This window comes from Lepidochelys kempii, chromosome 1 (assembly GCF_965140265.1).
Source record: "Lepidochelys kempii isolate rLepKem1 chromosome 1, rLepKem1.hap2, whole genome shotgun sequence".
NCBI lineage: Eukaryota > Metazoa > Chordata > Testudines > Cheloniidae > Lepidochelys > Lepidochelys kempii.
This window is the reverse complement of record NC_133256.1, coordinates 142,230,016-142,242,855: the sequence shown is the minus strand read 5'-3', so window position 1 is coordinate 142,242,855 and position 12,840 is coordinate 142,230,016. Positions and strand designations below refer to the sequence as shown.

At 37.3% G+C, this 12,840-nt stretch overlaps 2 protein-coding genes across 6 annotated transcripts in view; one reads left to right on the top strand and one right to left on the bottom strand.

The window, feature by feature from the left end:
- KLHL15 (kelch like family member 15) overlaps nt 1-10,891 on the top strand; it is a 39,351-nt gene extending 28,460 nt beyond the window's left edge. For 2 of the 5 annotated variants that reach the window (XM_073357538.1, XM_073357548.1), the window contains exon 3: nt 3,591-10,804. In XM_073357538.1, the coding sequence (XP_073213639.1) occupies nt 3,591-4,700 (1,110 nt within the window). In that variant the 3' untranslated portion in view covers nt 4,701-10,804. The other 3 variants (XM_073357570.1, XM_073357580.1, XM_073357559.1) reach the window with 3 other exon arrangements.
- ZFX (zinc finger protein X-linked) overlaps nt 1-12,840 on the bottom strand; it is a 221,199-nt gene that overhangs the window by 123,340 nt on the left and 85,019 nt on the right. The gene's annotated exons all lie outside the window — the stretch shown is intronic.

Here is a 12,840-nt window from a genome sequence, read left to right as displayed (position 1 = left end):
GGGTCAGAGAGGAAATAAGAAGAAAACCTAGTATTCCCAGGTGTTGTTTTTCTTCTGATCTTTTATCAGTGTGCAAGTATCCAAACAGTGGGTAATCTGATAGCACTGTATTTTTAAATACAGTAATAATAATACCTGCTGTTGGTATTAACTTATTTTTACCTTTCTTCAAATTTTCATAGTAAGTACACTAATTACTCCAACATAACTGGTTTTGTTAAAAAATGCATTGGTAATCAAATTTTGTTGTTTGTCAGCTTTCTTTTAAAATTAATGGGAGCAGCTAATGCACATTATGTATTCACTTTACCTGAAAATTTATTTTTTTTTTAAATTCAGCCATTGTACTGAAAGAATGAGGGAAGTATCTAAGAGTTTCATTTCTTTGGTCTTTTTACATTTTTAAAATAGCAAAGATAACTTGGTGTTGAAATATTGGTTTTGAAAAACTGCTTCCTTTCTTGAGGTTAAACTTTGATACAAAATATAGCTATTCTGCCATACTCCTATACAAATCTGTAGCATTTTCTAGATCTGTATAACTTTTATATGTATTAGCTTTTATAAAATCTCATATCTTACATTTAGATGGCCGACTATTCATACTGAGTTAGGTAGGATCAGCATGGATCCAAGTTCTTGACTTTTTCTAAATGTAAGTTTTGTAGCTTCGCATTCTGTAATTCTGTAGTCACAAGATGATTGGACATGCAGCTTGGAGATACTTACTTACTATAGAAACAAGCAAAGGAATCTCAAGTTAAATTCTTCTATAATGGGCATAATGTTCATGTTCAGGCATTTTATGTATGCATATTATAAATATGTGCTTATGTAAAATGGCATACATGGCACTGTAGTATAAAGGTTTCATTAACTTGGAATGGCCACATTACTCAGGAGTGAGGAAACTGCAGGTGAGCTATGCAGGTCATCCAAATGAGTCCTGATAAAATCTTTATCCTCTATATTCCACATCTGGCTGAAAAACAATTTTGGGGAGATTTTAAAAATTGTATTGAGACTATTGAGTTACCATGAGTCTAATTGTACACAGCATAGAGGGAGAAGAAAAATGAAAACAAATACACTTAAAATGCCTATGAAATTATTCTAATCTAAAGTAACTTATTCACAGGAAAAACAAGTCACAACTTTTAAGTCTGATATTTTGGGACCTTGCAAGTTCTGTGTCCCTCAGTGGGAAGCTGGGAATCTCTCCTTTCTGATGGCATAAGGCTCCCATTTCCGGCCCTGAAGGGGTTTGCAAGATATCAGACCTTAAACCCTTCAATCTGTCCCTAATCTTGGGCATTTTGGGCTTTGGGTTAGTATAATTTTGAGAGGGATAGAGAAAATTCTATTTCAGGCTGACTTTTGAATTTCTGTTTGAAGCTGCTCAGAGTTTGGAATCTCAGTAGAAGTAGTGATGGAGATGGCAAAGTGCAGGTGAGGTGAGCAAAGGTGCATGATAAATGCAATTTATCACACGGATCTAGTCATCATGTGGATGTATATGTTACGTACATGTTTTATATATATTACAGGTGGAGATGGTAGCACTGCTTATAGCTGAGTTTACCTAACATTTTCTATTGTAAGACCTTGCTTTTTAGTTGCTTATAACTTTGCCAAACTGTTTTCCATGTTGTATATCTGCCCCAGGCTAAATTTGTTTGGAAATGTTTAAACAAAAATAGTTCAGCTATTTCCAACAATGAGAGGTAAAAGTACATTATACAGCCATTTCATTAAGGAAGGCCTCAAGCCTCCATACTTAGGAGAGGAGGGACTTGGAACTTAGCAGAGGGGTCATTCTGGTGCAAGAGGTGTGCCTTTTGCAGTCCCCATAAAAATCCACCTGTACTTGGTCAGGCTTGGCCTCTGAAAAATGTCTGGATATGCTCAATAGATGTTTGTGAAGGGTTGGCAGCATTATTCTCCTAAAATTATCAGCACTGAACATACTTCATTCCCACACGGCTTCTATGAGCTGACGAAACTGAGAATGCACCATCCTCACAAAGTGACTGAGCACAGTCCATTCCAGGGCTGCCAGGCTGAGTGAGACTTTTTCTGCAGTTGCTCTTTCCAACAACTGAGGGCCACAGTGGTGGCAGGTACTAAAACTGAGAACGGAGAATGACTATGTTATGCTCTTAAGGCTACCCCTGCTGATGTCTAGGCAGCAACAAGGAGAAGGAGGAATCAGACTGACTTGCTCAAATGCAGAGGCAAGAGGAGAATATGGATAGGGTAGCAGGTGGAGGTTGTGGGGATATAGGAACAAGAGGGACAGGGATAGGCTGTAGGGGTGATAGAGCAGAGGAAGCAAGGATAGAAGAAAAGAGGACAGGCTGAGGTGGGACAGTAGGGTCTGTAACCACTAGAATACTTTTCCAGAACCTGGAATAGAATCAAGATTTCCTGAATTCCAACATTCCTTTGCTGTCAGCAAATAGCCACAAAACCCACTGGCAAAGTGTGTCTCATCTCTTTCTAATGGGTGGTCCACATAGCAGTAGAAGTATATATTAATCTCTACTTGTTGCTCTGTTTGGCTGAAGTGGTAGAGATCTATGCTGTGGGTATGAAAGTTCTAACCCTTCTGAAGACCCATGTATTATTTCTTTTAATATAGGTTGTTTTTCTTTGATAAAATAGTGTGCATAAGTAGAAAAACTTAGCACTTCTTTTAATCCATAGATCTGAAAGTGAATTACAAAAGCAGGCAATTAATATTGCTATTTTACAGATAAGTTTGTGTGCATGTATTTCAATATTAATAATTTACACATGTATATTATACAGACACTTGAAACCTATGTCCATATAATTTAATCTAGTAAAGACCCAAAAGATTGGAAAGAACAGTTATGCCCCTTGTAGTGGCATTTTTTATTTACAATGAAAGGAAGAGAGACATTAGTAATATAAAGCTAACAAAATTATGAAGTAAACATCTACTTGATTCTCAAGGTATAATAATATTTGTCTCCAAATTGCATTTTATGTCATGTAATCCAGTGGTGACACTGATTTCCCCCCCCCCCCCCCCGCCCCCTTTCTGGTCTGGCGGGAAGTATAGCACTACCTGGTGCTGCTTTGCAGTTGTTATTTATGTAAGAAAAATTGGAAGCCTGGAACTATCAACATTTTCAAATGTAGATGCTTATCTCCTATATTTAGACACTTAAATAAAAGTGGGCTGCCTTTTTTTCCAGAGGTACTGACACAACTCCAGTCAAAGTCAGTGGGATTGAAGGTGCTCAGAATTTTTGAAAATCAACCCAGTTTTATTTAGGTACGCGCATGGGGTTTAGGGAGTAGGTTTTGAAATCTTTGGCCTCTGTCTCTGTCTCAGCCTCAATAATATCTTGGGGAAGAAATAATGTGTTGCCTCTGCATACATTTTAAGTACACAGTTTATGTAGCTTATCTGTCTCAATACTTGAACAGAATTGTCCTTCAGGTTTCTCAGAATAAAATTAAGCATTATAATCTTTTAATGATTTATGGTAATTAAATGGTTCTCTATGCTGTTTTTCCTTGGTCAACATTTTAACTGTTTTTTAAAAATGTATCTACAGGTAAAAACATCAGAGTTTTATCGATACTCTCGGCAGCTGCGGCATGAAGTTGACCAAGCCATGAATTACTTTCATAGTGTTCACCAACAGCCTTTGATGGAAATGAAATCCAACCGTATTCGTTCTGCCAAACCCCAGACTGCAGTATTTAGAGGAATGATAGGACACAGCATGGTAAATAGCAAAATTCTTCTCTTGCACAAACCCAGGGTCTGGTGGGAACTAGAGGGCCCTCAAGTACCTTTACGACCAGACTGCCTTGCCATTGTCAATAACTTTGTATTCTTGTTAGGAGGGGAAGAACTGGGCCCAGATGGTGAGTTTCATGCTTCCTCCAAAGTATTTAGATATGACCCTAGACAAAATACTTGGTTGCGAATGGCAGACATGTCTGTTCCACGCTCAGAGTTTGCTGTTGGTGTTATTGGGAGATACATCTATGCGGTTGCTGGGAGAACAAGGGATGAAACATTTTACTCGACTGAACGGTATGATATCACTGCAGACAAATGGGAATTTGTGGATCCCTATCCAGTCAATAAATATGGTCATGAAGGAACTGTACTCAGTAACAAGTTGTATATCACTGGGGGAATTACTTCATCTTCCACTTCTAAGCAAGTGTGTGTGTTTGACCCCAGTAAAGAAGGGACGGTGGAACAGCGAACAAGGAGAACTCAAGTTGTCACAAATTGTTGGGAGAACAAATGCAAAATGAATTATGCAAGATGCTTTCACAAAATGATTTCCTATAATGGTAAGCTTTATGTCTTTGGTGGTGTTTGTGTGATCTTGAGGGCCTCCTTTGAGTCGCAAGGGTGTCCTTCTACGGAGGTTTATGACCCAGATACTGATCAGTGGACTATTTTGGCTTCTATGCCAATTGGAAGAAGTGGTCATGGTGTAGCTGTTTTGGACAAACAGATAATGGTTCTTGGAGGCCTTTGTTACAATGGTCATTACAGTGATTCAATTCTCACCTTTGATCCAGAGGAAAACAAATGGAAAGAAGATGAATACCCAAGAATGCCCTGCAAGCTGGATGGCTTACAAGTTTGCAGCCTGCACTTTCCCGAATATGTACTGGAGCATGTTAGACGTTGCAACTAAAAAAACAAAACAAAACACCCTCCCAACCCCAATGAAACACAAAAAACTGTCTAATTTGACAGGAAAACAAAGCAGATTTAATTCATTTAAAGACATTGGCTTGTATGTAAAAAAGCTATTAGATGCATAGAGAAACGGGATGTACAGGGAATGCACCTACCAAGTTTATTAGAAATGCCAATAACTGTGGACTCGTATTGTAAACGTTTTACTTTTTATTTTTTTTAAACAAACACTGCTGTATGTGAGGTGGAGTGGAGGGGGGGAGAAGAAAAATCTATTTTTCAGTGTGTTTACTTTTTTCCTTTTTCTTTGTGGCCTTTTATGTCCATGCAATAAGTTTATTCTGTATAATGGCCATCACAGCAGCATCCTTCTTGGAACCAGTTGAATAAAATGATCTACTTATGGGGAGAAGGGGGACAGAAGAATATATATTGTGGATTTTAATTTTCATTAAGTGTCAGGATAGGATTCAGCAGCCTTACTGGGGGAATACCTGACTTAAACTCTAGTGACAAGGGTTTCATTTTGTCCCTGTAAGTTGTGGTGGACATTTTATTTTCTCCATTTATGAGTACTCACAGTCCAGTTTGGTAGTTTGTTTGTTTTTCCCGTAAGTACATTTTAAAATGATCTTAACCTTTGTGCATGGCTTTTCCCTGGATTTGTACAGTAGTATCAGTAAGTCTACCAAAAAATGCAAGTTATACATTTCCTGTTAAACTGATGATGAAGCATTTTTATACTCAAACACTATTTCTATGCTGCCTTCTATTGTCTGCATTGTGTTTGGTGGTGAGTAAAATATATACACACACACACGCATACCCTGTAAGATCTATATACAATGCATCTTTTTATGTGCAATTAGGGTATTATATTTTTAACCAGGGCACAGATTCAGCCGTGTCTGTTGAATTTTAGAGATAGTAGCATTTTTTCTTGAATTAAACATTACAGAGTCCTTAAGTAACTGGAGGCCTAGTTTGGTATCAAAGAAGCCTGTCTTTGGTATACACTGATTCATTCAGTAATATTTAAACTCTTTATATTAATAATATGTAATGAACTGTTAACAGTTTGACATTTTATATATTATTTTAAAAAAGTAAATACACCTTACCCAGTTACAGTCCTTCGCTTTTGAATGTGTTGCCTTGTTTTTAAAAGAAATCAGAAATGTGTCCGTAAGCAAGCATGAACGCTGCACTAACCTGCAGTTTTTTGTCAGACCTGGATATACTCTTATTTTTAGGAATGGCATCGCTTGTAGTTGTGTTGAAGTGATGTAATCTAATATTTTTTGAAGCATCAACTGATATGAACTGCTGTGTTCTAAAAATATGGGGTTAGGCAGTTGGGGACAATGTTTACCATTTCTGTAACCTTTAAAATACAAACCTATAGCTACTGACCTCATACTTCCTGAAATAAGACTTGTGATCCAAGAGGGCTTGAATAACTGCACCATGTTTGAGCACTTTGTTAACTTGTTGACTTTTATTGACTGTAGATTGGTGAGACTATCCACCAAGATAAACACTATTATAAAAGTAAAGCATTAAAATCCTAGTTCTTTCACACTGATGTGAAATTAGCCTCTTCTGGAGTCAAGAGGGAAAAGATTTCCTCTAAAATTTGAGGCCAACACTGAGCTCAAATATGCAGGGACAGACTGCTGATGTAAGCTTGTAAAATCATCTGCTGACATGAAACTCTGTAACACTAGATTTTACAAGATGTGCAGTAATGGTTGAGAATCCATTTCTGTTTCAGCATCTCCCAGCCAGAAGTCACTGTAGAAAAGGAATGTACAGTACTCAGGGAGTTCAAAAGAATGCACTTATAAGGGACCAAATACACACTAAATTTGCTATGATAAATAGCAACAAGTTTGTTTGGCTAAATGAAATTAGAAATGAATAATGGATATTAAAATGTTTTGTGAAATGCACCATGCTGACATTTAATGGTATCTTTGTTTTCTTGTAGTAATGTTCTTTCAAGTTCTGGATTGAGAGAGATGGGAGGACATGGAGTTGCATTGCAAGTTAGCAGATTTTATTTTTTTAATTAGCAATAATTTAGCAAAGCAGAGTTGGTTACTGTAATCTTTGATCAAAAGAGAGAATTTACACCACCATAGCTGGAATGATAAAGGATGTCTAAGTCAGAGATGTCTGGACCAAATGTTCACATTCAGTCTTCTGGTGCAGACCACAGCTTGCAGTTAAATGTAATTCTTTGCTTATTATTTTCCTATATTTTTCAATTTACAAGTACAGAATTTAATTTGTTTCACTTAGTAATTTGAACTACAACCTTTCTGGTATAAGCCAAGGCTCCAGCCTTTGCCATGAGATGTGTGCAGATGGATCCCTGCTGCCAGGTGGGGCACCATTGACTTTTTGATGGGCCCTGCTCAGGTGCAGGGTTTCTGCCTGTGTATATTTTATTGCAGAATCAGGGTTCAAGACAAGTTATCTTATTTTTACTCCTCTTTTGCTCTTTTTGTTACTTAGCCCATTTTCTGACGTTGTTATGTGAATGGGACAGCAAAGATTAGTAGTCCTGCTGTCTAGGTAGGCTTGTACAAGCCTATCATGAGTAATATTGAGCATTTCATCCTGCTATCTGGGGGTGAGCTGGGGAACCATTGTTGATCTGGAAATTTGGTCTTCATGATTTAAGTATAACAGGCTAAAGAGAGAAGGCCAAGATTTTTACAAAAATGGGTGTCTAAAGTTATGTTCCTAAATCTGTAGTTCAGCACCTACGTAAGTGGCCTGATTTTTCTAAAATGCTGAGCACCCTGCTGCTCCCACTAAAGGCAAAGGGAATGCTGGATGCTTGGTACTCTTGAAAACAAGGCTAGTTATTTAGGTGCTTATGCCCCTTAGACCATATTTAACTTCAGGCACCCAGTTTTTAAAATCTTGTTTAAGGCCTGTAATACTAATTAATTTGTAAAATTCTAACTTGAACTAATTATTGGTTTCAGCTTCCGCTGATGTGTTGGCTGTAAACATTTGAGAATTAAGAATTATTGGAATTTGCTTGGTTCAGAATGTCTGGGAGGCTGGAAAATGTTTTGTAACATACATTTTTACCATGCTCATTATTTCAGTCAATAAATATATAATTAATCCCCATTATCTTTTACATTGTGATGTAGCTTTTGAAAAAAAATTGTTAATTTTTGATATAGCTTAGAGGGATGTTTTCTTTTTCACTAAACCATTTTCTGTGCATTTGCCTTTAGTACCCATGCTCCTTAGTCAGTGCTTAAATAAAAACAAACAAAAAAATCAAGGCTAGCTAATCAGAGACTTGCATGTCATCATTGAGATCTTTTGAATATGATTATTATATTAACTCGAGGGTTTTTTTGCCACTTAAATGTGCCCCTAGTTAATGAGGAGAAAGGTAAACCCTAACCCTTTATAGTAAAATTGCTCATTTATCTCCCCCATTTCTTTTTTTACTTTTTAAAACTTGGCACACAGCCTGCTTTTAAACAGCAACAGTACTCAATGTTGTAAAAAGGGACAGACATACTTAGTCCAATCTCTGTTTCTCAATTTAAAAAAAAGTTAGTGTTGGGTTCTTGTCTAGCTGTCTCAGTTTTCTTCCTGGTTCTAGGAGGAAGCCTGTTTTCTTATTAGGGGCCAGAAGCTGCAAAGTGCTGAGCACTGTCAGTTCTCATTGGGAGCCCAGCATGCTCAATACCAGGCAGGTTTGCAAAAGAACTCAGTACCTATTTAAGCACCAAAGTAAGTGGCCAGATTTTCAAAATTAAGCCACTAGCAAGGAGTGCGCTTAGCACTTGTGAAAGTCTGGCTGTATAGATTCAGCTGGAAGGAGGCAATTACTGATTCTGCAGAAAGAGGCAGCTACTATTTCAGAAGGCTCACTAGCCTGAGGGACCTGTGGCAATTCAAGGCCTGATGATTTTGCTGTCTACTTTCGTATGCTTTATGCCATTGGAAAACTTAAAATCCCTGCTTTTCAGTCACCAATTCTTAGTCCTGGTGGTTTGTGACTTTAACACTCTTGGGGTATGCCTACATAGGGATAAAAGACCCATAGCATGGCCGCAGCTAGCCCAGGTCAGCTGACTCGGGGTCAGGCTGTGGGGCTAAAAATCATTTGTGTAGACATCTGGGCTTAGGATGAAGCCCGAGCTCTAGGACCTTCCACTCTATACAGAGATTTTTTTTTCAGCCCTGTAACCTGAGCCCCGCAAGTCCAAGTCAGCTGAACTGGGCCAGCTATGAGTTTTTTATCCCTGCATAGACATACCCTTTGGGCCCTGAGACATGCAGTCCTGTCGTCTTGCTCTTGGGACCTTCTTTCTGCAGAAGCAAATTCTGTCTTTTTACTGATAATATAATAATCATCCGCATCCGAGATGGAGCTTCTTCCTACACTCAGGAAGCAAAGGATAAAATTAAACGTACAAATTAAATTAGGTTAAAAACCATACATATACCAATACTGGTCTTTAACTCAACGTGACCACTTCTTCATAAAGTGCGGGTTGGCTTGAGGGTATGATATCAGCTGCTTTTTCTGAAATACACAATTCTGCGCCTTATGTCTTTTGTTTCATAAAGGACTAACTGAAGAAAAATCATGCATTTTTAAAATGGGGATGTCATTGACAGGAATGTTTTGCCTTTATTGAAATATTTTTTTCTTGACAAAAAAAATAGGGAATTGGGCTTCAATTCTTCAGACATAGGCATATTTTTAGCTTTACATAGATGAGTAGTCCATTGAAATAAAATTAAAAGCTATGCCAACTATTTAAAAGTCTATTCACATGTAAAGTTAAGCGTGTGCCAAAATGTCGGTAGGATTGGAGCCTTAGAGAAAACTTGCTTTCCCTCCACCTCTATCCAATATAGTACCTTGGGAATTTATTCTAATAAGCATGTTATGTCAGAGTTAAAACACTCAAGTTGTGTGGAAAGGGTAAAGGAGGAAACACAAAAGGAAAGATATGTTGGCTATTTAAAACTAAGTTTTCCAATGTTTTATAAGTAACAGTTTGAGATTTTAATGTTTATAAGACAATCTGAAAAAGTTTAAAATAAACACTAATGACTACTTTTGTTATGGCATCTGTATTTTATTTTTCTTGGATTGCTAAATCTACAGTTTCAGCATGTGTAAGATGTTAAAACAAGTACATACTATGTTTGAAGTAAAACTAAAAAAATTATGCTGATGGCATCTGTAATATTAACAAAATATAGTACTGTTAAACAGGTGGCAGAAAAATAGACTGCTGAGCACAGCTTCCCTGGACTTCCCCTCTCCCCAAATTTCAGCACATGTTTCTGTGCTTTTTAAAAAAGTTTGAAGTATCAAATTCAAATAATATTTAGATTATAATTGAGTTGGTAGCTGGGGGAAAACCACTTTCTACTTGCAAGTGATATTCCTTATATAGCGCACGGGGGAAAGAAAGGTTGGTGTAAACATAAAAAATGAAATGTTACCTAGAACTGCAGTAATAGCTATACTTCTATAGAAGGTTTTTATTTCCTCAGTGAACCCACCTAACTGACATTTAATGCAGGTCATGGGACTAGATGGAGGGAATAGCAAACCTCCCAGTCTGATTTTCTCTTTTCCTATGTATTATTTTGCAGAGCTTTAAAAAATGAATTGTCATAAATTGAAGAATGTAATTTCACTGTAGTTTCATGACTTTCCAGTCCTGTATGAGATGGTTGTGTTTTGAAAAGAATGTTTCCAGTAAGTTGATGGAAAAAGTTATTTGCGAGTTCTTCTGTGTGTGCTGTAGCAATTGGAAGTAGTCTGCCTGTTTAAAAACAAATATAGAGAGTTTTTATGTACATTTTTGGTTAATTGTCTAATATTCACCCCAAGGCTGCTATAAAATTCTTAGAATAATTTAAGGTTTGCCTTTTATAACTATTTTAAAAAGCCTTTGGTTTTTGGCAGAAGTTAACTTTTCCTAGCTATGGATACAATATGTTCAGACGTGTATGTGCTCTGTTCTGTTTTTAAATTGAAAAAATGTACAAAGTGTGTATAAGAAAAGTGTAAATAAAATATTTTTCATCTTTAAGCACACGGTTGCGTAATCTCTGCAATAACTAAATGCAGTATACCTGGAGATCTTTTTTTTGCACCCAAGACTTGTGGATCCAACTGGGTAAGTATTATCTTAAAAAAAAAAAATGCAATTCACAAAGCTGTATTAACACCCTAAGAAGTTTCAATAAGTCAAGTTGAATATGTTTGTACAGAGTACAGGCGTTGTCTTTTGGTGTTGTTTTTTTATAATCCTCCTCTTTCAAATCCCCCACACATCCCCAAGATGTATTCTCATGTGTTCATGTGCTCTAGGGCCTAGTCTAATCCCCATTTGAGACTTGACTTCACTAGGCATTGGATCAGGCCTGTACTGTGTCAAAAGCTCTACCAGTTCAGACCAGCTTTTTCAAGTGTAGACTAATGTGTCTTTCAAAGTTGCTGTTTCCTCATCCTTGATTGCTCCTGTAGGATGTGACTGCTGAAATTTTCTAGAACCCAGCTCTCTTGTCTGTCATCATGGCTCATTATTATTGCCTTTGGGTTTTTTTTGTTTAGACAAAAATGTATCTTGGGTTTGGACAATATACAGAAATCTATCAGAATGAGATATAGTGAACAACAATATCTAAAAAGAGTTATCAAGGACTACGTTTGTAACTCAATGTCTAGACCTGTAACTACTTTAATAACTTAAAAAAATAAAAATAAAGCCAACCTGGATATCCAAACCAGAGACCAAGAAGGGAAGAGAATCTGTCACCCAACAATTTTCCTCAGTTATCAATATGCTCAGTCTATTTTAGGATAACAAGCTTTTGGAGCCCCAGTGATCACAGAAGGCTAATTGATTTAAAAGAACTGAAGATTTTCCATCAGCAAGATTCCATGTACATTTCAGCATTCATTTAATAAATTTTTTAAAGTAGGTCAATGTTCTGTCAGTGTTGGAAAATAAAGATCAAAATGTACTTTAATTTAATTTACTGAAAGTAAATATTATGGTCTCTCCATTTTGTCTGCTCAGGTAGCCTGACTAGCGACCTTCCCGGTGTGTCTTGTTCACTTCACTTTCCAAATCTTATCTCTCCCTGTCCAAAAACAAAACAAAACCCCACAGTATTTTACAAGACTCTGTTCAGCTCCTTTTTGTCTGTGTCCCTTCTGTTTGTTCCCCTTCCTTTCTCCTCATCCTTCTTTGTCACCTTAACTTTTTTTCCATTTTAATTTTTCCAATGTTCCTCCCTCGGATCTTTCATGTCATATTGCCACTTTTTGATACCTCAGTTGCCTCTTAAGGAGGGCACGCTCCTGTTTTGTGACTGACATGTATCAGGATGAACTCTCTCTCTCTCTCTTTAGTTTTACTCTCTCCTACCCTCTTGGGATTTATTCTTCCCCTTTTGTCTTATCCCACTCATTTCTTAATTTCATTCTTCTGCCTGCTAGTCTCATTCAGCTACTTGGTATATTTACCCTACTGCAGCAGCTCAGTATATGTAGCCCTAATCTCCAGTAAAATAAAGTGCAGTGTCTGAACTTAATACTGCTTTTCCTCTTCTATACAGTACTTCACACTCATGGCCAGTACTGATTCCCTATCTGCTACTTGGGAATACTCCATGCTATTCCAAAACCACCCAATCTGGTCCATCAGCAATTCCTGTGATTAGCACTCTGCTTCCCACTCCATGTAAGTTATACATAAAGTAGGAAAGTGGAGCTACAGCCCCAAAGAGCACTTCAGCTCTCCACCTTAGGCGGTGGGTGCTACCCTGTCCACTGCATCTGTGGGCACCTATTTATCCCCACTGATCTGTGTTGCATTGATAAACTAGAATGAAGTGAGATTGTAAGAGAAACTCAAAGGATTGTGTTGTCTGATCAACATTGCAAGGTTAGTTTATGGTCCTCAAGGACTGATAAGCCATATAAAGACAATCTTGATAACCTGTATTAGTCAGGGATTTCCAGAAATGCTGAGCAAATATCAAGATAATAATAGAAATGTTCCATTTGTAGGAAACACATATTTGATAAGTTTTTGTATATACAATTGTCAGCTCTC